The 27,922-nt window shown below is 37.1% G+C and overlaps 1 protein-coding gene across 6 annotated transcripts in view; it reads right to left on the reverse strand.

Moving 5' to 3' along the window:
• Positions 1-1,044: 1,044 nt before the first annotated feature.
• Positions 1,045-27,922, reverse strand: part of klhdc3 (kelch domain containing 3) — a 99,149-nt gene continuing 72,271 nt past the window's right edge. For all 6 annotated transcript variants that reach the window (XM_039737746.1, XM_039737745.1, XM_039737751.1 and 3 more), the window contains exons 9-11: positions 10,875-10,948; positions 7,635-7,713; positions 1,045-1,173 (exon numbers count right to left, since the gene is read on the reverse strand). In XM_039737746.1, coding sequence (XP_039593680.1) covers positions 1,107-1,173; positions 7,635-7,713; positions 10,875-10,948 — 220 coding nt within the window. In that variant the 3' untranslated portion in view covers positions 1,045-1,106. The remainder of the gene's footprint in view (positions 1,174-7,634; positions 7,714-10,874; positions 10,949-27,922) is intronic.

Raw genomic sequence — 27,922 nt, forward strand, 5'->3', positions numbered from 1 at the left:
GAACACTGCATTAGTTCAATAGAAATTCAAGATTGTTAAAAAATGTATTTCTTGCAGTGAAATTCACATTCATTTTGTATTTTTTTCTTTTACAAAAATGTAATAATGTACTGCATTTCACTGTCAAATACTGTAGATAATACAGGGAGAAAAAAAAATACAAATTCAAATAACATTTTTTTTTTAATTGCATTATAAAACATTAGCTAGGTGTATCCAAGGCAGACTGGTCACTTCAACATGTGCCACATGCATAGATGCTGACATTTTAGTGCACGGCCAGTACTTTGCTCTGAATGCCTGAAGTAAGTAATTAACAAAAGCATACAAAATATTGAACCATTTGGCAGAAATGTGTGTTTTGTTCATTTTAGCTAAAGCAAAAATATTCCACTGAATGAAGAAACTATTTTATTCTCAATACTGCTCTGCCTTAAAGGAATTTCAAACAAAATTGCTTAAATTAGTCAATATGTTTTGTCATTTTAAACTGTACATCCAAGAGCAAGTTTCAAATTGCGAATCAAACATTTTCTTATGTTCACATATATAGAATATTGGCTGTATGTAAAACAATATGTAGGCATTGTGTATGCATTACTAGAACACATCATTACAAGGCAACAGTGATCAGAACTTCTCCGTCTAATCATTTCTAAATTTTATCAAATGTATGCCAGATCTACCTTAGTACACTGAAGTACTGGTTTACACATTATTCAACTCTGAACGCAAGTAAATGCAGAAAGGAAAAAAAAAAGACATGGGGAGGCTGAAAGTCACCTCTGGGAACGTTAGCAGTTTAAGAAAAACATTTTTTCTAATATGAAATGGACAATATGACACCTCTTAAATTACTTTCATACATGCTACAGTAGTGTGAAATATTTATATACCAAAAAATGCTTTGATTTGTCTTAATTAACGAATTGTAAATGAAACAACAGAAACCTTTTAGGTATATTTGTTTTTTTTTTTACATATAATTTCAAAAACGATACTTCTTTAACATATAGTACAATCGATCCAATATTTAGTAAAAAAAAACGCCTTGTATACACCTCTGATATGTGCCACTTGGAGAACGACGACTGCATATTCTTGAGTTACCCATGAGAGGAAAAGATTGGTCGGCTGATGTTGCTGTTGGTTGTCATGGCAGTCAACTCCCACCTAAACAAAATGATAAAAATATCAACTTTTTGATATTATATAAAAAAATCCTGAGACAAGACGAGACTTTTTTTCAAGAGATTTTTTCAAGTCCCACAAGACGAGACTTTGGCCATGTGATTTTTTCAAGTCACGCCCTCCTCTCAACCATATTCAACCACACACACAGTACCCTCACCTCTCATTTGTGTGAATGCTTTTGACAGACACAGTTCCTGCTCTCTCAAATCTTATCTCAGATTTTAACGTTTTCTTGTTCCCAATTAAAGAAGACATATTATGTCCAAATCTTATTGAAGAATTTCATCATGAAGGGTTATCAACAGAAGAAATACATACACAGGCAATCCTAGCACCAAGAAACGATGAAATCAAACGAATTAACGCGAAAATTGTCGATCGGTCACATGGCAAATTGGTTAAATGCGTATTAATAGACTATGCTGAAACACTTGGTGGTGACCGTCCAGTCTTCCACTGCACAAATTACTGTAGAAAGAAGGATGTATCTGAGAAAGGTAATGTAGTACATCTTCCACGGATAACATTAGACAACAAAGGCGATCTTGATATGCCATTCACATTAAAATGTTTACAGTTTCCATTTAGAATAGCTTTAGCAAGACAATTTACAAATCTCAGAGCTAAACATTCGAAAAAGTCATTTTATTTATTAGAGAGAAAGAAACGAAATTCAATCACGGGCAGTTATACGTTGCATTGTCATGATGAAAGTCCAAACACAGAATCAAAATTCAATGCGATATTGACAAAAATTTAATTCAAAAAATTATTTTACTGAAGTTTTACAGTAAAAGTGTAGTTTAAAAAGTATTTGCGTGTTCATTTCAAAGCCAAAGAGAACAAAATCGTATTACGCAACAAATAACTCTTACAGCAACATGAAACATAATTTACTTTAAATTTATTACGTTTTACTATTTTTTAATATGGTTAATTAATGTAAAATAGTTTTACTATGCATATGTAACAATTCTCATGAAAATTATCTATTTGATACATCTGCATCCCCATACGCAAGAGGCAGAACCGTAAAGAGGCTAGCGTGTAGCGCAGGCCTGCGAGCTGGCGAGCAAAACAAACAGAGGGCAAAGCCCCCTAGTTTTCTACATTTTAATTTCAAAAATATATTTTGTGCTTTTTAAGATTTGTCACAACTTTGACACTACCATTGTGAATAAAATGTATTATTGTTAAATCGAACTTGTCGATTTAAGATTATTACTTCAGAATTCCTGTAAAACAGCCTGTGTTCTGTTGTTTTCAGGCTAACTCACATAACAGATCAGACTTTGTTTAGACTTGTGCTGGACATGTACAGAATTTGCCACTGAATTGGACATAAATAATTACTCTGTCTGAAGGGCTGCACCCGTTTTGCTCCCATACCATCAAAACGTGTCATTTGTGTTTTCATTACGTTTGGCACATTTTACATGTTATAACATTATTTTGATTTCCCAAACACACCGAATCACTCAAATGTAGTGTTTACCTACATTTCCATTAATACATTACATGTTAATCTGAATCAGATAACCTGGCTATAAAATGGGTGGGTGGTTGGATGCCCAACTGTAGCCAAGTTCATTACAATCAGAGAATGAGACAGAAGCCTCCATTCATTCATTTATCAGGGTAACGTATGGTACTCTGGCCATCATTTCAACTCCCTCGTTCAAAGACATAACTTGTTTTGATACAACAAGTCCAAATGACTGCAACTGGCAGGTGACTGGTCACATCATTGCACTCTCAAAGCAAGCAGAAATCATTTATTTATTTATTTTATTAATCATTATTTTATTTCTGTGACAATAATGAAATGCATCTTTACCATGAAAATGCATTGGGACTGAGGTGCAACTGCAATTGTGACAGTTTGTGTGTCTCTCTGCCTTCATTCCCACTTGCCCACACCTGACTTTTTTCTTTCTGTGTTCCCTCATGTACCACAGGTTGATAACCACCATTCTGAGTAAGATGACTTTCAGTTGTCCGTTTAACAGCTATTGACATAAATGAACTTGCATGAATATAAAATTCAGTATTTGGTTGCAATCATTACCTCAAGCCTGTTGACATCACCACATTACTCTTTACATTTTGAATCAGAGTAAGTTAGCGAGCTGTGTTTAATTATGTAACCTTCTGCAGAAATGGCAGTGTGCATTGAGCCTTTCTGAACCACCGGCTAATGAGTTGGGAATCATTTTCTTGCAGATAGTCTGACAAGAGGTTTGTGGAGTCAGTCATTAGAGCCAAAATAAATAAAGGTGAGTGAGAGATGGCTGTGCGTGTCTGAGTTACTAGGCCTGCTATGTTTGGCAGATGAAGAGGTTCGCTTTGGGTCATCTGCATTTCATTGTTGTTTCACACTTTCACTTTGAGATCACTGTGTAGAGAATTACTATTGTCTCACTTGTCAGTGGCACTGCTCCTGCGTTTACCTGTGCAAATTTGAACTTTAGCAAAGTGTAATGTGGCCTTTTTATATTTGCTGTTGTTGACCAACTTTCCTACTGTGCTTTTTTTTGTCAGCTATAACATCTAAGTGTTTTGTGGTCTAAAATGTTTCTTAAATTTTTGTTAATCATAAACTGCAGTTGTTCCTCTCACTTGATGATTGCTAAGTGTTTCTTTTTTTATTTCATTATATTCCAAATTATTACCTTTGCTCTATGTAGTCACTGTGCAGTAGTTTCAAATGTGAAATTCTGTGCAATAGCTTTCTTTGCTTTCAGCATAAAATGGCATCCTTTTTCTTTAATGGACAAATCTGAAGTCTTTGCTGGTTTAGGCCAACTGATTCACAGTGGCACATATCGAAGAAAAAAAGCAAAAACTAAATTCAACACTCCTCATTGACAGCTGTGTGCACAGTCAAGCACCTTCCAGCCAGTTGTACAAATACCTATTGGGTGGCAGAATTTACAAAAAAACCAAACACGTAACACTCTTAAATCTTATATGATAAAAGTATAAAACTTCACAGAAATGTACAGCAACACCCTGATCCTATATTCATACTTTATTGTATATTCATGTATTCCTTACTTTTACATTTTTTCCTACTAATAATGAGACTTTTATGGTTTCTCACAAGACTCATACACATCATTATGCACTGGTTACTACATAATGAATATTTTAAAAGTGCCACATATCCAGAAATATACTGTGACTAAAAATATACAAACCGGATTCCAAAAAAGTTGGGACACTATACAAATCGTGAATAAAAACTGAATGCAATGATGTGGAGGTGCCAACTTCTAATATTTTATTCAGAATAGAACATAAATCACGGAACAAAAGTTTAAACTGAGAAAATGTATCATTTTAAGGGAAAAATATGTTGATTCAGAATTTCATGGTGTCAACAAATCCCAAAAAAGTTGGGACAAGGCCATTTTCACCACTGTGTGGCATCTCCCCTTCTTCTTACAACACTCAACAGACGTCTGGGGACCGAGGAGACCAGTTTCTCAAGTTTAGAAATAGGAATGCTCTCCCATTCTTGTCTAATACAGGCCTCTAACTGTTCAATCGTCTTGGGCCTTCTTTGTCGCACCTTCCTCTTTATGATGTGCCAAATGTTCTCTATAGGTGAAAGATCTGGACTGCAGACTGGCCATTTCAGTACCGGATCCTTCTCCTACACAGCCATGATGTTGTGATTGATGCAGAATGTGGTCTGGCATTATCTTGTTGAAAAATGCAGGGTCTTCCCTGAAAGAGATGACGTCTGGATGGGAGCATATGTTGTTCTAGAACCTGAATATATTTTTCTGCATTGATGGTGCCTTTCCAGACATGCAAGCTGCCCATGCCACACGCACTCATGCAACCCCATACCATCAGAGATGCAGGCTTCTGAACTGAGCGTTGATAACAACTTGGGTTGTCCTTGTCCTCTTTGGTCCGGATGACATGGCGTCCCAGATTTCCAAAAAGAACTTCAAATCGTGACTCGTCTGACCACAGAACAGTCTTCCATTTTGCCACACTCCATTTTAAATGATCCCTGGCCCAGTGACAACGCCTGAGCTTGTGGATCTTGCTTAGAAATGGCTTCTTCTTTGCACTGTAGAGTTTCAGCTGGCAACGGCGGATGGCACGGTGGATTGTGTTCACTGACAATGGTTTCTGGAAGTATTCCTGAGCCCATTCTGTGATTTCCTTTACAGTAGCATTCCTGTTTGTGGTGCAGTGTCGTTTAAGGGCCCGGAGATCACGGGCATCCAGTATGGTTTTACGGCCTTGACCCTTACGCACAGAGATTGTTCCAGATTCTCTGAATCTTCGGATGATGTTATGCACAGTTGATGATGATAGATGCAAAGTCTTTGCAATTTTTCGCTGGGTAACACCTTTCTGATATTGCTCCACTATCTTTCTGCGCAACATTGTGGGAATTGGTGATCCTCTACCCATCTTGGCTTCTGAGAGACACTGCCACTCTGAGAAGCTCTTTTATACCCAATCATGTTGCCAATTGACCTAATTAGTGTTTATTGGTCTTCCAGCTCTTCGTTATGCTCAAATTTACTTTTTCCAGCCTCTTATTGCTACTTGTCCCAACTTTTTTGGGATTTGTTGACACCGTGAAATTTTGAATCAACATATTTTTCCTTTAAAATGATACATTTACTCGGATTAAACGTTTGATCTGTCATCTACGTTCTATTAGAAATAAAATATTGACATTTGCCATCTCCACATCATTGCATTCAGTTTTTATTCACAATTTGTTTAGTGTCCCAACTTTTTTGGAAAACCGGTTTGTATGTAGGTGGTGCAGTGGTGGCATGGCTGTCTTGCTGTAAGGAGACCAAGGTTCAAGTTCTCCCTGCATGGAGTTTTCATGTTTTCACCTTCTCTGCGTGGGCTTCTGCAGGTTCTTCGATTTCCTACAGCTGTTCAACGACATGCAGGTTAGATGAATTGGTGGCACTAAATTGGCTTGGGGGTGTGTGTGTGTGTGTTCGCCCAGTGATGGACTGGTGCCCTGTGAAAGTTTGTTCCTGCATTGAGCCCTATGCTAGCCGAGTTAGGCTCCAGCCCCAAACCTAGACTTTATTAAACAGGTTGGAAAGTGACTTGACCTAAATATACATATGGATAAAAGAATATATATTTATTTTAAATATAATCATAGTATTATTAACCATAAAGAGTACAGTGAAATTCTTACTTGCATACTTGACCAACATGCAACACATCGCCACTCTCCGGCGCCACGATAAACAAGAATGTAGTTTAATATCGTGTCCTGCAGTTTTATAAACAACTGAAAGGCAGGAGCACTAAAGAAGAAAAACAACGTGAGGAAGTCGCTGAGTGGTGCCCACTGAATATTTAATAGCACACTGTGACAGAGAAGGCACTTTGCCACCCCCCTCTGTTCCCCAAAACATTTCTGGAAAGCTTTAACACTAAGTTGCTGTAATCTGATAACCAGAAGCTGGCTGCTGACGAGGACTAGTGGTGACCTGATGAGAGGTTAAAGATCAAGACTCAGATTGTTATCTCTGTATCTTGTTTCAGACTCCCTTCAAGCTCACTGTGTGCACAGTGGCCAAGAGGTTAAAAGGAGTGGGGTGCCCTCAGAGACAGGTTAGGGGGACAAGTAATGTAGCTGGTAGGAGTTAACTGGACGCTGACCCCATTATATACTACAGGGTGAAAAAGCTTAAGGCTGAAACAAGTAGAGTTGCAGGTTATTAAGGGCAATTACGTTTATTTGTTATTTATACGTTTTGTTATTTAAAATAAACCATCCTTTTTACCTGTTAATGTATATTTGTTTGTTTATACTGCATAAATATTTTAAATTTTAAAAAACTAATGTAGACCAGTGTGCCTTTTATGATCTAAAATTCCTTCAATTAAATATACGAACTGGCACATTTTATCATTATCCCAGTTTAAATATTGTATTAATAATCCTATGGTTCTGGAAAATTTTAAAACAAATACAATTGTGTTAGCACACATATTACAGTCCAGCCTGGATTTCGGAAGGATTTTATGTCTGGGCAAAAGTACAACTGAGAAAGGATGTCTGACAAATGCTTTATACATGCTGCAGTGTGTTGTTTTAGCTTTATATTTGGATATTTAGATTACTTTAATGGATAAGTATGTTGAAAATATGCATCAATAGAAAAAAATACATTATTTTTCATGGCTACATCTTCAAATACTGCAGAAAAACAAAGCTTTATGAGTATTTCCTGAGGTTTTTGTACATTTTCTCTATAACGACTATCTCAAATTTTATGGATGACAGGGCAAAATGATTACTCATCTTAATATGACCCATGGATCCCATATTTTGAAAAGTGTGACAACTTTTCTACTTTTTGATACTGAATAAAAACACTGTGGTTACCTTTTATTATCTCCAGTGGCATCAGCCATGAATCTCCACTTACCTAATGTCATGAGGAAGGCCAGTCTGCTCCAAGTTATTCTGGATGACAGCTATTTTACATAACGTTTTCAGGCTCGGACCTATTATAAATAAGAATAAAATGAAAATACTCAAAATTATTTCTCTCTCTAACATTGGCACACTCTAAGCTCTACAATATGAATAAATAACAAAACATTTTGGAAAGAAGAAATATGGAAGAAGTGGAATTTGACATCAATGAACACACAACACCTGCCTACAGTTAAACAGGCTTAGTGTCAACACTAAAAAATATGGTGCAAAATAGTATTTCAGGGCACTGTTGATATGAGTGCACCAAATAAAGTACTTTCAAGTTGAGATCGGGACAGGTGTGTCCCCAGTTCTACCACTTTTATTCCAGTTGTCCTGAGATGAGGTGAGAAGATGCCCACAGATGTAGAGGAACTTTCTGCGGCAGCCCCACAAGCTTGGTAGTGATGGTTGTGATAATGCATCACAGGAGCAGAAAGTGTAAATATTTACAAAAGGCATTATGAATAATGTTGTAGTCCAGGATTCAATCACAGTATAAGAAGGATATTTGAACAGTTCATATGGGGTGAAAAAAAAAACTTTGTGGACTGTTTAACCAAAGCGAGTTGGCTGTTAGAAGGGGAGCGAAGTTGAGATGACATGTTGTGACTCAAAAGCACATCTGTACATGTGCATGTTTATTGGTATGATGAAGACAAAGTTTATAACCGCCTAAATTTAACCTTTTGTGACAAACAACAAATTTTATTTCCCATTATTTATTCAACATAAACTAAGCATACGTCAAAAAGTAAGGACACCATTACTTGTAGTGAGAAAGAATTATTATTATTACTACTTGTAAAATGTGAATTAAAAATGTTCTACAAGCCAGGACTGCTGATCAAATGCTGCTGATTAGCTGATAGCCATTCCACCCCACTCTGAGTTCTTGCCCCAGCGTTAATACTAGACCTGTGATGTCACTGACCTGCTATTTTCTGACGATTTAAACAGAAACTGTGTTACCTGTTGAATACACATAACAGAATCAGTTTTGAAACATTTGATATCTCTTCCCTTTGTCCTACACATTTCTTCTGTATAATTATGGGTTTCAAAACTTGTTGGCCAATGCTTTCTCACTCTATCTCATTCCTGTAAAGCCTGCTTTTTAGACCCTGTCATTTAAAGACACCTACTTGGTTCCGGTCTGCTTTTTGACTATCACCAATGGTAAATGGGCCCCCCATGATCTGCTATGAAAACATAATTTGTATTCTTGCAAATACTTCTCATCTTTGAAGGCGACTCTCAGTGTTCCTCCTACACCTTTCCTCAGTATCGTTATGTGACTCAACCTCTATGATGAAGTGAGTTGCTCATGGACACACAGTGTCAGTAGCAAGACTTGAACCCACAACCACAGGGTTAAGAGGTCCAAAGCCTTAATTACTAAACCACACCATGCCATGCAGCAACTACACCAAAATTAATGTCAGTAATAGAAAATAGAAAAAGAGGTGGTCCAAGGACAGACCCCTGAGGGACTCCACTGATGGCATCATTCCACATGGCACATTCTCCTATTTCAAACTTAACTACAAAAATTTAGATAACAAAGTATAACATATTTCATAATGGAATTCCTTTACTTAATATACTGCAAGGCATTTAAAAAATTATATGGTTATAATATAGATTTTAGTTTATATTTGTATCTTGTATGAAAAAATTATAAAAATTTCTGATACTTGGCCACATTAATTAACTGTCCATTATTTCCTTGATAGCGTAGAATGGTGTTTTGTGATGCAATTATTGTATTATATAACTAAATATTTTAAAGTAAGAGTGCTTATTGAACTCTTTGGTTTCAGCTGAAAAATTGAATTACTCTAATTGCCCAAACATAAGTAAATTAACCCCTTTCTTTCAGATGAGAGAGAATGTTCAGGGTGCTACTGCAGGTATTTATTGTTTTTGATTTTTGTGAATATGCTTTGCACTTTTTTATTCCATGCAGAGTATAGAAACGCCTTGTAAGCAGTAATAAATCTTTTGTTACTATTATAATTTCACAGGGTCACACTCGTTTTCTTTCTCTTTTCCTTTAAGGCTTGTTTTGAGATTGTAGCTGGAAATGTGGGTAACTTGCATGAATAATTAAGCCATGTGGTACTACAGTGTTATATATCCAGTGGCAGTATCAAAATATTCTTATTGTGGCCACCTAATGTACCTACCAAGTGTTTTTTTTTTTGTTTTTTTTTTCCCCCAATTCAGGGTATAAGGCTGAAGTACTGATTGGCTGGGGACATCACGCATGTCCAAAGCAGCTCTGCAACAACTTTACAGTACGCATGCTACAGCTCTGTGATGTCACCAGCTGTGGCACAGAAAGTTTAACAAAGCATCATGGGGTGTTGTAGAAGAAACTGTTTGCTCAAGCTGGCCAGAGGGCAAATTTCCAGGAAAATACTCAGTGAACAAAATCATGGCATATTCGCTGTGAGAAAAGCTTTTGTGATTTTCACCGATTAACACTAGTCAGTATCAATTAGCATTGAAATTTAAGGTAAAGCCAATGGTACATTACACAGTCAGAGGGGAGGTCAAACTTGATGACTACAGCTGATAATTTTCTCACTGATATGTCTGATTACATAACTAGAAATTGCAGGACATAACAAATTACATGAATGAATGCCGATTTTTCAGTAGAGTTTCACATTTCCAAAGCCCCTTTTTCTGACAGGCAATAACATGCTGCCTGAAAAAGCTGTTGCTATACGAATGCTTTACAAGTATAGTGAGTTCAACTGCAATCTCTTCCTTATTTTTCTTTCCATTCTGTTGCGACATTAGACACCCGTGCTCCTTACTCCTCGTTGCTGCATTGTATATATTGTACCTCCGGCTCAGTGCTCATTGGCTGTCAGGTCCCATGCACACAGAGCCCGGCCCTACGCCTAAAGATAATCAAACCTGTTTTATTTTTGCCAGGGCGAGTTTTAGGCCATTGTGACTGAATCGTTGGGTATGTCAGACTACAACTGACCATAACGGTAGCGCACAGTAACTATCCTCAATTACCTAACATTATCCAGTGAAATTCATTGGAATAGTTATATAATGGGATAGGGTAATCTTAAGAATGTTAACTAGGAAGACCACTTGAATCTTAATCAAAGGGCAGCACAGATAAAATTAAAGGGTTGAGAAGAAAGAAAAGTTTACTCACTGAAGTCCAGGATGTATAAGTCTGAATGATCCATAAGGTTGAACTCATCTCCCATTCCCTGTTCAGGACATGGGCTGAAACGAAAAAAAGAAAAGGCAAACATGTAAGCAAAACTGATCATTCAAATGAATAAAAACCTCTCTAAAATAAACACAGGAAGAATGCTTACTGCTGTTATTAACCAGTTTTCCTCACTGAGCCTCTTGTATAGTTTCCATTTTTGTTTCTTCTTATTCCATGTAAGAATCTTATTAAAGAACTCTATGAAAACTTGCATGTATGTAGGGATATTTTTGAAAGGCTACAGTCACATAATTATAAATACACTGAAAAAAATAATTGTACATAATCATCTTACAGTATGTATATAAACAATTAATGACCCATTTATCAGGCCCACCTGCTCTTCCAAACAGCCAATCAGGTGGCTGCAAATGAACACATACAGCACATACGAACACACAGACACACATTTAATAAGGAGCATGGTGGGCAAGGTGTTAAGGACAGGATGACAAGAAAGTCCAAAAAATAAGACCAAATCATGCAACACACAAGTGCAGGCTCCATCTGAGAGTAGCAAGTTTTAGAAGTATCGTGGACTTCTGAAGGGACAATGGACAGGGTTACCTAATACAGTGCGAGTGGGTTAGGGGTTTTCAGGGAGAGAGAGAATGAGAGTTTTGCCCTACTTGGTAATGTACAAGGTTCTCCTGGACACTACAATGCAACCTCTAAAAACGTTGCAGCAGACAATAGAGGTTGTACAACAGAACTTTGCAGCAGGCAACAGAAGATGTAAATCAGTTTTATAAGGGTACAAGAATATACAGTACATACAAAAGATTTATAACACAAAACATGGTTAGCAAGTCACCAACCACAAAACTAACAACATTATTATTACCATAATTAAAAAGAAATGCATTCTTTACCAGCAGCTCTCCAACAATCCCAGTGCTGAACAATGGAATCTTAATATATGTACCATATATACTTGCGGATGAGTCGGGACTTGCTTTTACAGTATAATTTCTGCTATTTTAGAATGTCGGTCGTATAAGTCGAATACGGAAAACTCACGCTATTGGTACAAGGGATTATGATATGCTAACGCCGACCTGAAAGAGTAACCACGGAGCACACTGCCTTTTTTCTATATGGGTGTGGCAATGTGCTGTATCAGCGTGTGCTCCTAACTTCTCTCTCTCTCTCTTTTGTGCCAACTTGACCACATGGTAATACCCAAACTATTCTGAAGCAATGTTTTCACTGATTTGTGTTTTTTGTATCTCACACCCTCATACACCTGTATCATAACAGCATCCCTCATCTGCAATGGAACATTCGATCAGAAGAAAATATGAAGCTGGTTTTAAATTAAACGTTGTTGAAGTAGCAACGAAATTGGTAACTGCGGTGCTGAGAAACTGGTTCAAGATTGGAGGAGGCAAGAAGATGAAGAAAAAAAAAATTAAGTGTCGCATTTCTGAACGGGTGTATAAGTTGGGGTCTGATTTTATGATCGATTCTTTGGGTTTCAAGACCCAACTTATACGTGAGAAGTGTAATCCAGGAGCACAAGGAAAGCCACAAGACAAAGAACTCCAGGTGCCTCAAAGCTTATTCTTCCCTTGTTCTAGCAGACAACCAGAAACATCTCAAGATGAACGTGCCCTCATGTGGAACCCACAGGACAGCTGAAGATTGCTTTGTCCGATAAGGTCAGAACATAGGTGCCACATATCACTTCCTGTCATGTGACACAAGACCGACATAAAAAGAGAGCCTCTGGTAAAGCTTTACAAATTAATTAATTTAAATATTAATATATGTGCATTACGTTATGATAACTGTACAGTAAGTTCTGTATCACTGGAGGAAAGATTCTCTCTTTAACGGCCATTAATGAATTAGTGGAAGATAAGGATGAATGCACATGTGAAAGCATACATGTGCTCAGTTCATCTCTACCAAGTGACAGCACCATTTTTTAAATTTATTATAATGTGATTTTTTTTTGGTGAAGTAATTTGCAATTTAGTGGGATATTGACTATAGTGATAGACATGATACACCGTGGCATCTTAAAAATAAGTAAAAGCTTGACATATCTCACTTTTTGGATCATGATAATCACATTACTGGAGAAGGGTGAATTTTGTTGTTGTTTCAGCCCTACACATATGAGCAACTAAAGTATGCCTTGAAAATTATAAATAAAAAGATAAAAAAAGTCAAAGACACAAACGCTACGGGATTCAAAACAAATCAATGTACCAGGGAGCAAAAGCAGCTGAGGTCAATGGCAAGGTTAGGTGATGTATAGAATTAAAGCTCGACAACAAAAGAGGAAACAACAACAACATTTATTTCTATAGCATATTTTCATATAATGTAGCTCAATGTGCTTTACATGATGAATAAAGAGAAGGAAAGAAGCAAGCACCCAACCATGACTGGAGGAGACTTCAGAAAAGAGGACATCTCCCATCAAGTGTTAGATTGAGTGGAATAAAACAATCCTTTACTATATGTATGGAGTTCAGTCAAACTCAACAAAATAATAAATGCATAAGGAGTGACAATAGGTGTGAGAGATGTACAATTTTATGATGAACTATGCCATGCATTGCACAGACTGCAGAAGATTGCATCTTCTCAGTAGCCGAATTTCACTCCCTATCTGAGATTTTAAGTAAAGATTACTAAAGGATACACTTCTTGAATTAAAATGAGACAATCTCAAAATAATGTCAGCTAGTAAAATTTCAGGCATTGATACTGAAAGAAAGTGGGAAAGGTTCCTTTTGACAAGTTTGTAATTTGTACATTAAAAAGTTGTACGTTACTGAATGTCCGTATTTAAAGCATAGTTTTCCACATAGTGCGTACGCATTGTCTATTTAGTGGCTTCTAAAGGTCCCCTAGAGACGTCTTTGAACTAAATACCACATAGTTTAAAGAAGGCAGTAAATACAGTTACATGCAAAAAGTTTGGACTTCACTGAGTACATATTTTGTTGTTAGAAGTAAAAAAAAAAAAATCAATAGAACATGAACAGAAAACAAACTAATCAATGGCATTTTATGAAAATGTTAATGTACAGTTATAATGTGTTCGACCAAATGAAAAAATGTCAACAAAATATGTAATTTGGCCAGATGTGCCTAAACTTTGCATTTAACTGCACGGGGCCAGCAAAGATAATCACCTCAGCCTTACAGTATCTTCTATGCTGGCAGCACATTTTGAGAGAATGATATGCCACAGGAGTGCTACGGCACTAGTGAAAGTCTGCACAAAATTAGGTTACCTTCTGTACAAATTCCCACAACCCAGTAACTAAACTGCAAGTTTGGTACAGCTTTAGATCTTTACATGGCCTTGTTGCATTACAAATGAACAAAGTTACAATTATATCTCTGTCGATAAAATGACTTGCTACTACAGATAGGGATATTCAAAAAATAATATTAGAGCTTCAGAAGAATAAGGATATTTACTGACTAACCCCAGGTGAACTAAGCAGGAGCTCATCCACAAGGGAGGTCCCCCGCTTGTGCACTGGGAATGCAACACTGAACAAGAATCCAGATCACTGGTAAACACAACATGTCTATCATCCACGTCCTCAATCCTGCTTTTCACCCAACAGGTAAATTACAGTGGACAGCTTGATTTTTTTTTTTTTAAATTGTTGACGAGGATTTTGCCACATAAACAATCACAATCTGATCATCCATTAGGTATCGTCACTTTATTTGTATGGTTTGCTTACCAGCAGAGGACAATTAATTTAATATATTAGGCCAGGTTATGTAGGAGCCAAAGTTTCACACCTTAACACCTCTGCTCTAATGCTGCGCCATTTCAGAATTTTGTCCACATTGTATAATTTATCACCTATGTGTTGTAAATCAATTCATCAGACACAAAGTCTAGTTAGTTATTAGGTCAACAGCAGGTACTCAGACTATATCCAGTAAAAACACTACCGCATTTGTACGTAACAGAACCCCAATCCAAGGGCACTACCTACAATCTGCAGGGTGTGAAATATCCCTCTAGGCGGTGGGGAAAAAAGCCAACATAATATATAGGCTGAGTACTCAAGTACAATTAAGACATCAATGTGTGTGTGCATTATTAAAACACAAGTAAAGGGACAGCTCTATTGCAATCAAGTTTGGTATATCCTTAAATGTGGAAATTAGAGTTGATACAGGGTCAGCATGCATGTGTACACTGCTGAAAATCAGGGAATTTAAAACAAAAAAAACACAAAATTTGGATGTAAGTGTCAGTAGGCTTTGCGCCCTAGTAACCAAGTTACCTGAACTATTCTCTAACATTTCAGTCATTACTTACTACTCTGATGCTGATCTTTCTGGTCATAAAATAGGTCATTACGACAGCAAATGATGAGAAGAATTCATAATTAATTTCAGAATTATGGTATTTAAGGGTTCCTCTGCTGTTAACTGCAGGTCTGACATTGTGGTCAGCAACACAGGAGCGCCACAGAGGACTGTGCTTTCTCCGGTCCTGTTCAGCTTATATACATCGGACTTTCCAATACAACTCGGAGTCCTGCCACGTGCAAAAGTTCGCTGATGACACTGCTATCGTGGGCTGCATCAGGAGTGGGCAGAAGGAGGAGTATGGGAACCTAATCAAGGACTTTGTTAAATAGTGTGACTCAAACCACCTACACCTGAACAGCAGCAAAACCAAGGAGCTGGTGGTGGATTTTAGGAGACCCAGGCCCAGGCCCCTCCTGGACCCCGTGATCATCAGAGGTGACTGTGTGAAGAGGGTGCAGACCTATAAATACCTGGGAGTGCAGCTGGATGATAAATTGGACTGGACTGCCAATACTGATGCTCTATGCAAGAGAGGATAGAGCGGACTATAGTTCCTTAGAAGACTGGCATCCTTCAACATCTGCAATAAGATGCGGCAGATATTTTATCAGACATATGTGGCGAGTGCCCTCTTCTACGCAGTGGTGTGCTAGGGAGGCAGCATAACGAAGCGGGACGCCTCACGCCTGGACGAACTGGTGAGGAAGGCAGGCTCTATTGTAGGCACGGACCTGGACAGTGGCAGAGCAACGGGCACAGAGCAGGCTCCTATCAATTATGGAGAATCCACTGCATCCACTGAACAGGATCATCTCCAGACAGAGGAACAGCTTCAGTGACAGACTGCTGTCACCGTCCTGCTCCACTGACAGACTGAGGAGATCGTTCCTCCCCCACACTATGCGACTCTTCAATTCCATCGGGGTAAACGTTAACATTATACAAAGTTATTGTCTGTTTTGCCTGCATTTTTATCACTCTTTAAGTTAAAGTTGTTTTTTATCAGTATACTGCTGCTGGATTATGTGAATTTCCCCTTGGGATTAATAAAGTATCTATCTATCTATCTCTAGAGTGCCCTCTTTCTCTTGCAAGATTTGGCTCAAAAACTAATCAGCACATCGTCATCTCACAGGCTTAAGTTTCAAGTGTCAAGTTTGGCTCTAAGCCCGTCCTCAAGCAACTGTGACACTCAGACACACATATACACAGACAGACATACACCCATCATCAAAAATATCGTTGTTTTCAATATCAGGGGATCCTTATACGTCGAGATCCATCACAAACTGGAGATTTAAATTTTTGACAAATCTAAAGCTTTCACTCCTCCTACATAGACGATAGGTTATGATGGAGGAGGGCACAAAACAAAAAAGAAACTATGTCTCTATACAAGTGAAACTAACAGTCTACACTCTACTGCAAAGTCATCTTACACTACTGAACACCACGACTGAAACTAGGTATTACCTAAAAAAAAAAGTATTAACTGAAAATTTCCTCATGTTCCTAGTTTTCTAATACATGATGCATACTTTTCTGCTGTAACACTATAAGGTTTAAAAGAATGACAGCCCACAGGTTTATTAAAAAAAGTGGATCAGTGACACAAAGGAAACTTCTTGAGAGACAACATGTTTTGTGCTGATAACACATAACCCACGTTCTCTCTGCAGAGCCGTTTTCACTCGAATGCATTATCTGGCAGCATCTGTTTCCTGCTTAAATCCAAGCTGAACTCCCCAGCACCTGCAGCCTCAACAGGACATGGCTGCAATGAGGAAATCATTAAGAAAATGTAAGACAATTTACTTCAAAGATGCCCCCTCCACATTTAGCACTAAGAAGAAATAAGAAACAACGGTGAGTCTACCACCAACATTTACTTTTTACGTTTCCTTCTCTATTTTAAAGAAAAGAGTATGACCCAAATTAATGCTAGAGAATCTTAAAATTTGTTTTGTGGCAAAGAACACGTCAGAATCATGGAGACTGTGTGTCATGCTAGTAAATAAACTTAATGTTCAAATTTGTAATGGTTGGTACATTTACTTACACTTTAAAAGCTGTTCACAGACAATATCATTTTTGCTAATACATTTATTAAAATAGACCTCTCAAGCAAATAGAAAAGCATGAACTGCCTGTTCAAAGAGGCCAATTTATTTTCTGAACGCAGTGCAACTGAAGTGTACAAAAGATGGAAGCGCTGTAGTCACAGTTTGTTCAGCCCTCCACTAAGACACTTTAGTAGGTAATATGACACATCATGTATTTTCTGTTATCTCCCTATTATTCTGGAGGAAAAATACTCACACAACATACACACTACAGTTGTCTACAATAATCTAGTAAAGTCATGACATGGATACAGATTTCATATATATATATATAGTATACAGTATATATATATATATATATATACACACATACATACATATATATATATACAGTATATATATATATATATATATATATATATATATACATACATACATATATATATACATACATATATATATATACACACTAGCTGTGTAAGCCCATGCTGTAAAAAGCACAGGGTCCTACAAACTACTGAAATTGTCAGAAAAAAAATTTAAATGCAGAGATGTTAGCTAATTGAAAGGAACTACTCTGGGCGTCTCTCTCCTAAGAGGTTTCGTGTTGATGACGTGCTCGCATCGTTTGTGCATTAGTGGCTATGCGACTGTCTTTCTTCGGAGGTTTCCTTTTGCCAGCGTGCTCACCTCGCTTGTGTATTAGCGGCGGGAGGAAAAGTAAAAGGGATATCATTTTGCCGATGTGCTTGCCTCGATTCTGTATTAGCCGCTAGGCAAGTGACTCTTTCTTTGAAGTTTTCATTTTGCCAACGTGCTGGGCTCGCTTACGTATTCTCAGAGGTGGAGCCTTTACCCCAACTCCACCTCTCACTTCCGGGCCGGACAGACAGACAGACAGACAGACAGGCAGACACACATTTCCACACATAATTCAGACACCCTCTTCACAACGTGAGCAGCAGAGACATGAAGATGCTGGAGCGAAGCACGGGCCAGAGGAGATGGGAGGGCGGCTGGCAAGCAAAGTTCCCTACTATGTGTGTGCGTGTTTGTGTGTGTATATATATATATTATATATATATATATATATATAAATAAAACTACTACAACTAAAAGAAGAAGAAAAAAAGGCAGTACTGGCCATTCATCCATGTTATACTGAACCCTGAGTCTTTCCCAAAACATTTGAAACAATGCAGGAACCAACCCTATACAAAATAATGACCCTAATTTTTACATTTTATACAAATAATTTCATGCACATATTGTTACATGTTTTTCTGTTCAGCATAATGTTTTTGAACTTATCTACTTACAACAGAACATAACATTAATTTTAAAAGTGCATAACATGGAAGAGCATTTCATAAAAATAAACCGACCGTGCACATACAATAAATCAACTAAACTAGTATTGAAAATGCATCTGACACTTTTAAATATTGATAAACAAAATGCACTACTTCTAGAAGACACTTGCACAAATTCTGCATATTGCCCCCCGATACTTCTGTGACGTCTGGCTCCTTGTATTTATGTAGGTGGCCAATACAAACATCGTTGTCTATTTCTGTGGATCTAAACTAACCTCTTGAATGATGGTGGCTTATGCTGTTTATGTAGCTTTTTTTTGAGTGCTGCTCATGTTAATAGTTTATGTAGCATTGTGCCACATTTAACATGAATATCATTCACAGGATTGCTTTTATGTCAAACACTCTACAATGTTCCTCTCCAACTTGCAGCCTCTTTCAGGATGTTGTTGGGATTTAACATTACTAATCTTACCTAAACAAACAGAGCAGAAGTAAAGTATACCTCTGAACAGAGCAGCACGACCAGAGAGGCCCTGGGCCCCAGCTGGGGAACTCATTACACGGCGAGCTAACCAGGGGGTCAAGCGCCGAGGATTAAGGTGGAATCTTTATCAGCTTTTACTTGCTACAGAAGACAAATTCTGTTTATATCATTGATATGGAGGAAAGACGTGGGTTTGAAAAGAGAAAAACTGCAGAACAGGCAAGATCAAGCTTTCAGCACACTTGTGTGCTTTTATGGAAACAAGCATCTTTCATTTTTTTTAGTATTACCCTTACTCTGATGTTTACATTTGACATGAAGATGGACTTTTGATTTTGTGTTCAAAGGAAAACAGACCATTGACACCTGTGTACAATTGTGACAAAGAACATAAGATGAATTATTCTTTGACATAAGGTAACCTGTCAAGAATCTGCACACCTTTATTACATTAAGCAATGTTTATTCACAAGTTCCTTTAGGGTCATACACTTTATTAACAGAACTCAAGGGCTTAAGCTTGCTAATCAACAGAAAGAAAGAAGAAACCATTAAATGACTATGCACATAAATATATTAAAAAAATGTCCATCAGAACAGCAAGTAGTTTATCTTGGTTCTGAGCATGACAACTATCACTAGACAGACAGACAGGCTTTATTTGTAGTTTACGGTACAGCAGTTTAGAGTGGAACATAAAATCTTTTAAGTGATACATAGATACTAGAAGACTAGTCCTGACTAATCATATTGTACTTGACAAAGGGATAAAATTTAAGAGTGGATGAATACATAGAATGCAGTCCTAAATATGTTAAAACTACCAAGACTTTCATGCATCCATACGTCTGGGTTATACAGCAGACTCAGAAGAAGTCAGGGCCAAATCAAGCAGCACCCGGCAAAAAAAAAATAAAAACTAAGAGTAAGCTCGACTATGCGCACACAAAGAATAAAATACAGATAACCACAGCTATGAAGCAGCAGCAGCATCCATCACTCTGCCATTATGTCCCTCTTGCAGAAACCTAAGAACGATGCAACACACAGCAAAGACACATGCATAGTTTGAAACACAACACACATGATATTTCCACCAATAAAAATAACTGATGACAAACATCTTTACTTTCGAAAATCAAGAACACAGAAACAAAGAGGTCGTGAGTGAACAGGTACATAGCTATTGTACTGTGCCTTGTGTGATCAGAGACCAGGTTCACTTTTTCTATACCTTTTCTAAATTTCTTAAATAAACTTTAACTGAATTGCAACTTTTAAAATGTATCAGGTTGTTTAAACATCTATAGAATGAGAGAATGAAAAAAATGTTCTGCATTTTACAGTTGTTATCTTAGTGTAAAGAAGGATGATGATGATTATATGAAAGCTCTAAAACAATAACTTTCCCTGCGATGGACTGGCATCGAGTCCAAGAACTGTTCCTGCCTTGTGCCCTTTGCCTGCTGGGTTAGGCTCCAGCTCCCTCGTGGCCCTGCTCAGGATTAAGCAGGCTTAGAAAATAGTATGGCAAGGTATAACAGTGACTTGACCCATCCACTTTTGAGCATTTGTAATGAAGTACTGTGTCAAAAGGGCTAGATTCTCCTGGCAGCATCGATAAATAAGGCAGGAAACTAATCTCAGACAAGGTATAATAACAGAGGATAATTCATATCCATTAGTCGGAAGTATTACTCATTTGAATACTAGAAGAATAATAAAATAACAACCTGACCACTAATTTCATTTTACATTTTCTTATAACAGTAAAATCTTAATGCTGCAGATGTTAGACTCTGAAATCATTTATTTGTCACAGATGCCTGTCTCTTACAAATGATGAGGCAGGAGGAGCTCATGCAGCTTGACTTAACAGTTCTGTTAGCTATAAAGAGCAAGTTGTAAAAGCCAGGGAGTTTGAGGTTGTCCTAACTGGTGTTAACAAAGCAATTTTCAGTCCCTGATCAGTTAAGTGTCATTGAGTGCCAGCTCGACCTTCTCATACCAATTAGACACGCTGGGAATAACTGAAAGATCCTTGACCCACTGAAGAATGAAGCGAGATACTTGGTGTTAGCTCCCGAGTCACATCATGTTATACAAATAGGCCTTGCTTTGTAACACAACATACTGTATAACTGTGTCTAATTGGAGCCTTCCAATACGAGTGTTTTTCTTAAAAGTTCACTATTATGCCTCTCCTGGGGCAGCACCATTGTGACGGCTTTGGGATACTCTTGTATAAGGTTACACTATACTGACCAAATAAAACTGCCCATAGAATAAAAAATACATCCTTAAGTATTCATCAGTCACCATAAAATATGCAAGACAGGCCTCATAGCCTACTTTACATTTCTTTCAAACAAAATGTGTTATGTTGTGTTTGTAAAGCATATTTATGAAACGTGGGTCAAGAAGTCTAATAAACGGATCATAGTGGAAGTGACAGGTAATAAATGTATCAGGCAAACTTGCTGAAGTGGCCTTTTCACGCCTTGTATAATTTAACTAAGGGTTTCTGCCGTACCCCAGTGCAGCATCGCTGAAAGGCAAATCTTTTAAGGATTGTCGTTTGAATTTACAAATCTCAGACTTATTAAGCAACAGATGATTAATATTAACAGAAGCACTATCACTTTAACACATCTGGACACTGCCATGATGCCAATGGTCTACAGAACATTAGATCAATGCTGTGTCTTGAGACTTTTATGCATTTATTACTTTAATACCAATTCTTAATTGAACTTCTTAGTCTGTTCTGATACTACATTATAGCTCTCTGCGTGTGTCTCAGAAGTCAATAATAATGTGACTTTTACTTCTCTCCAAAATTCAAAATAGTGAATTTCACTGCACAGGCATCTCTTAGTCTTCTAATATTTCCTTCATTTTAATCAATTTACTTGTCAGAATTTAAACTTCCTTACTGCTCCACTGATGATAATAATTTGCAATTAAAAAGAAAGACAACAATTAGATATGCTGTTGCTATTCTCACTTGGAATATTTTGAAAATAGACAACAAAAAAGTTAATAGGTTGAGTGGTTTTATTCCTCTCTGGTCCTTATTTGACTATTTTTCCCAACAAAAAATAAAATACAGACTGTAAGGAATTTCTGATACTGGAGAATGATGCTTAATAAAAGGCTGAGTAATTCAGTAGCCTCTTTTATCTCAGGAAAAACAAATTCAAGATGCTGATTTTTTTTTCCAGCAAGATAATAAATGTTATTACGTGTAACAGAAACATGTAAGTATCAAAATGTCATCATAAATACAGACAGGTCTGTCGAGTGTGAACAGCTGGACTTATGCAGAACTAGTACACATCCTTCAAGTGATATGTCACCAACGCACAGCCTGATGTTGCAACTGGGACAGTAAAAGAGTGTTTCTTTTCAAACTTTTCTTATGTTTTTTCTGTTGCTTGCACACGACAGGGTAGAAGGTCAGTGCCTGATCTGCATAATCAATGCACCCCTTGGGATATTATAGGCTACCAAGGCTTAGTGATGTCAACATTTCCCCTGACATGAACATTGACAGCTGGTGCATAATGAACAGTGCTTAAGGAGGCTAACATCTTTCTTGTTCTTCTACTTCATTGCAGTCATTTTGCTTTTCTGCCGCACAGCTACCTGAACCCTGCAGCAGCTTTACATGACTGAATTAATTGGGCCTATCACTGTGGTTCGATCATACAGTGCCATATGCAACAGTTTCACTATCTATGTCAATGTCTGATGGCTGATGCACACTGTCATCACTATCGTGTTAGGTTTTCAGTTCTAAAGCTGGCTTTACAGCTTCTCGATTACATGCCACAGTGTTTTGGTTGAAGGCTCCACCCCACTCTTGAATACTGATTAGTTACATTACAGTGGCAAAACACATACAAAAATATATGTTGTTTTGAAGGATGGAAATTATTTTATCTACTAGATGGCAACAGAATACTGTCCCAAGAGGTATTTGGGCTTAACACTGTAAAAGCAGGTCATTACTATCACACCAAATGCGACCCGGGAATAACCGTAATTATACAGAATCCCAAGCCCAAGTAACGCTTAGAGTTAATTCAAAGGAGCTTAAAAGGTAAATTATACAAGTTCATAGAATTGTTTTCTAATTAAGAATTTAGCTGGAGCAAAAGATACTGTGTTTGTTGTCCTCAGTCACTCAAAAAATTAACTATTGGGGATGTTCACTTTATTTACCTAATTTAAGTTACTTTAACTTGAAATAAAGATGTTTTCTGGTATTACGTACCTTTTTCTGATTACGTTGATTTAATTCTGTTAGCCATCACGCAAACACAAATTTACTTATTTTGAAAAAAACACAATGAGATATCTTCTTTCAACAGAAGCACAACCACTGTCAGAGACTATTGTCATTACTCACTAATTTTATGTTGATCTTGAGAATTAATATTTTTGTAATCCTCAAAACATGGTATTTCCACTTTCCCTATACACACTTAAAATTAAATTGATTTAATTTAAAAGTCATATTTGCATAAAGTGTGATATTTTGTATAAATAACCACCCCTTTTGTTGACCACGCATTCCGAGGGACCCTCACAGCTTTGTATACTTGGAAAGAAAGTTAGACTTTTAGTAAACTGATTTTTTTCCAAATGCTTTGGGGTTTTGTGGAGTTGTGGAAGCCGATTTATGAGACTTTTTTTGATACATGCCACCCACCCTACATCAGAAAAAATTTTTTGTTTAAAAAAAATAGCAATTTAATTAATGTTAAGATTGCGTGAAAAATGCAATCATCCTAAATATAACTTGATTACCTTATGAGGTAATAAATGAATGACTACACACTTAATACATTGAACAGTGCTGATATAGTTTGAATATTTATTACAGAAGATGTAATTCATTAGTATTGCTTTATACAGCTAAGTAAAGACAAAATGCTGTGATGAATCTTTCATGTGAGTCCATTTAGTTTGTACTACTAAATACATACATTGTGGTGGACGGATGGGATCCAGGACCAGCCGGGACGCCTGAAGGACAGGGAGAAGGACAATACCTCCCCTGGACAACAGGAGGACCACTGCCAGGGGGCGCCCGGACAGTTGTGGAGCCCTGGAGGACAGCATTTGTGCCACACCTGATGGTGCTGGGGGAAGGAATTCCAGGGACACCCAGAGTGCTTCCGGGTGCTCATGTGGCACTTCCACCACACTAGGAAATGTTATACAACATTGAGTCACAATGTGTGTGTGTGTGTGTGTGTGTGTTTCTTTTACACTGATCAACAGAAAATGACTCTTTAATGTGAATTGACTGCATTAGCATTCACCCCCATTAATGTGGCACCCCTAAATCATCACTGGTGTAGCTATTTAGTGTTTTGAAGTCACAAAAATACACCTGTCACGGTTTTCAGTTGACTGTAGTATAAATGCATCTGAATATGGAAGGGAAAACTAGTGGTGTATAGTGGTCTCACCTACACAATGACGACAGAAGGATACTTACTCCAAGCAAATCTGTGAAAAGTATACATCAGGGGATGCAGACAAGAAAATATCCAAGTCAGTGAATATTCCTTGGGTCCAGTTAAATCAGCCATGAAGAAATGGAAAGAGAATGGCCATTAATTAAAACTGAATGACAATGCAAAAGGATAAGGGAGACTACGAAGTGAGAACCTACGATTAGCAAGGTAAATATGATATTTATCGTGATTTTCAGGAGACTTATAATAAGGTACCACATGAAAGGTTAGAGATTGAACTAAAAGAAGTGGGAATTCAAGGCATGATATATGTAGGTGGGTACAACATTGGCTTAAACCCAGGAAGCAAAGGGTAAGACCGTGTTTAACAATCTTATAATTAATCACTTTGCACACGTGTAGCATTTTGCACTTTTCTACTTTAAATTGCATTTTCCAAGTGTTCACCCAGTTCTGAAGCTTGACAACATTCTTTTAATTAGTTTTGCTGCCTTCTCAGTATCTGATATGAAAATGTCACAAATTTACTAACTACACCAGAATCTAAGTCATTAATGTTTTGTTTTAGTCTTCTAACTTGGATTTTGCCATTTATTTCTCAACTTGTCTGAAGAAGGAAAAAGTACAGAATTTTCAAAATTGGTAAAACAATTATTGCAACTGAGGAGATCTTTTCTTAAAATTATAATTATTTTTTTTTTAGAGTTTCTGCTTCAAAATCTATAAATTACAATGGTTTATAACCAGGATATCATTTTTAAAATAATCCACACTACTGCACAAGTTCTATTAATTTCATTCAAAAGAATTCTCCACCTTGTCAGATTAACATGATAGATCTTTCATAGCAATGCAGTATAGAAATGAATTCAGCAAATTGCCAAAACAATTCAAGTGGCACTAGCAGTTTAGATTTGTGAATTAGTAAAAATTCTAAAACATTTCTGTTCAAGTCACCACCTGGTGAAGTACAGTACAGGCCAAAAGTTTGGACACACCTCCTCATTCAATGTGTTTTGTACTTAACAAAACCATTTCAGGTGACTACCTGTTGAAGCTCATCGAGAGAATGCCAAGAGTGTGCAAAGCAGTAATCAGAGCAAAGGGTGGCTATTTTGAAGAAACTAGAATATAAAACACGTTTTCAGTTATTTCACCTTTTTTTGTTAAGTACATAACTCCACATGTGTTCATTCATAGTTTTGATGCCTTCAGTGAGAATCTACCAATGTAAATGGTCATGAAAATAAAGAAAACACATTGAATGAGGAGGTGTGTCCAAACTTTTGGCCTGTACTGTATATTATTCAAAGGATGCACATTTTTGTGCTCATACATTATTTATGAAAATAACTGAATGGTTCCATTTTCTCCATTTACTTTTAAATATTAGTAAATCTGTAGAAATGCTCAGTGTCTGTCTTCTAAGAGGAGTGGTTTGGAAAAAAAAAAATCAAAACTTTAATAGCCTCTGTAGGAATTTGGGCTTTCTTTTTTTTGCACATAAATCTGCACAGTTATTAACAAGCTGAAAAAGCCAAATACACATCATTGTAGAGGAAAACATATTTTCTCTTCCTTCTCCTCCTACTCGATGTTTCATTACGGCTGACCAGGACAACCTTCAATCTGTTATTTCTTCATGAACTCTACCGGCTTTCTCCTCATCCTCTGCGACATTTTATCTGTGCTCCTTCCTTTCCTTACTTCCTGATGGTGCCTTAAGGAACTCTTCATGTACAATAACTTCCTGAGATGTGGCTTATCTGGCTAAACAGATGCATGTTACACCTGATAGCTGTGGCACTAAGGGTACTCAGCAGGCAAAAAAAAAAACTTTATAAAGTTTTCTTAAAAAAAATTGTGCCAGTGACATGTAGGATGTTGAATAGACAGACAGGCAATGTACAATGTACCTTTGATTTTTAAATTGCTTTTCAATATATTAAGCAAAAACCTGTTTGCTTAAAATGCTTTATTATTCCCCCCAAAAATGAACCACATCCTGAGCTGCAGTGAATATTTTACAAATTGATTTCAATAACACCAAAGTCTCCATACTATTTTGAAAAATGTATACATAAAAACCATTAAAATATATAGTCAATATTTATTTTTATTATACTGGAAAAGAAATTAAAATCTGAATACTAGTCTCCTGTGGCCATGCTCACACTGCGAGTAAAGAACAAATGGAAAATTAATTTGTTTCCTGAAAAAATGCACGGTTTTTAACACAGCTCTGAAGGTCACTGATAGGAAGGAAATGGAAACTAAAATACTGATGTAAAGCAGAACCTGTCATGTAGAGTGGGTGTCTCTTTTTTGCAGTAAATGAGCACCTCAAAGTTACCAAGTTTTCTTTTTTTTTTTTGTTTACAATTAAAGTTTGCACTTTGGGTATTATTTTCAGGGTGCATTTCTAACCAGCAGCCCTGTTAAAAAACACAAAACAGGTCCAGTGACCTCTTCACGTGAAGAGTGAAGCTCTCCAATGAGAACTACGCCAGTGGTCACTCTACATCACAACTTGGTGATCAAGCAAACACATGACAGTAAAAAGAACAGGAGTTTTATTTTGTTTCATTTTTTCATGCGTTACCTGTTGCTGTTGGATAGACACCAGTAGCTAATGGAGAGGGGAAAAAGAAAATTTTGCTGTGTGTATAAAATATAAATACAGTTCCATGCAAAGGTTTGGACACCACTTACCAAATTGCACATTTTTTGACATTTGATGTAAATAATAAATGCAACTTAGGCAGCAAAAAAACTAAAACAATATCATTTTTATAAAAAAGTTAATGTACTGGTACAATTTGTACATGCAATATTTGCAGATGTTTAGGCACCCTACCAAGTCAGTACTTGCTAACACCCAATTTGGCAAAATCACACCATGGTAACACTTTTGTATACAAATATGAGTCCTTGACGTTTTGTTCTAGAAATGTCTCCCTGTTCTTCCTTGCAAATCACATTCCAGTTGTGAGATGTTCTTGGGCAGACTAGCATGCACAGCATATTTTAATATCTATCCACAGATTTTCAATGATGTTCAAGTCTGGGGACAGTGAGGACCATTCTGAAAATGGAAATGTAAAATTGTGTGTGTGCTGTACTTCTTTAAGAGAGGAAACAACTATGAAACCCAGAAATTTTAACCTCTGAACACCTAGAAAAGTTCAGTATGAAATTAATTTATCCTTAGTGGTAATATTTCCATTTCCCAAAAGTATAATCCATTTTGCAGCAGTCTAGACCTTCAGTCTAATCACCTGCATGTTGTAGGCTGGGGCAGGGACAGACATCGGGGGGAAAA

Source organism: Polypterus senegalus, chromosome 16, assembly GCF_016835505.1.
Source record: "Polypterus senegalus isolate Bchr_013 chromosome 16, ASM1683550v1, whole genome shotgun sequence".
Lineage (NCBI taxonomy): Eukaryota > Metazoa > Chordata > Cladistia > Polypteriformes > Polypteridae > Polypterus > Polypterus senegalus.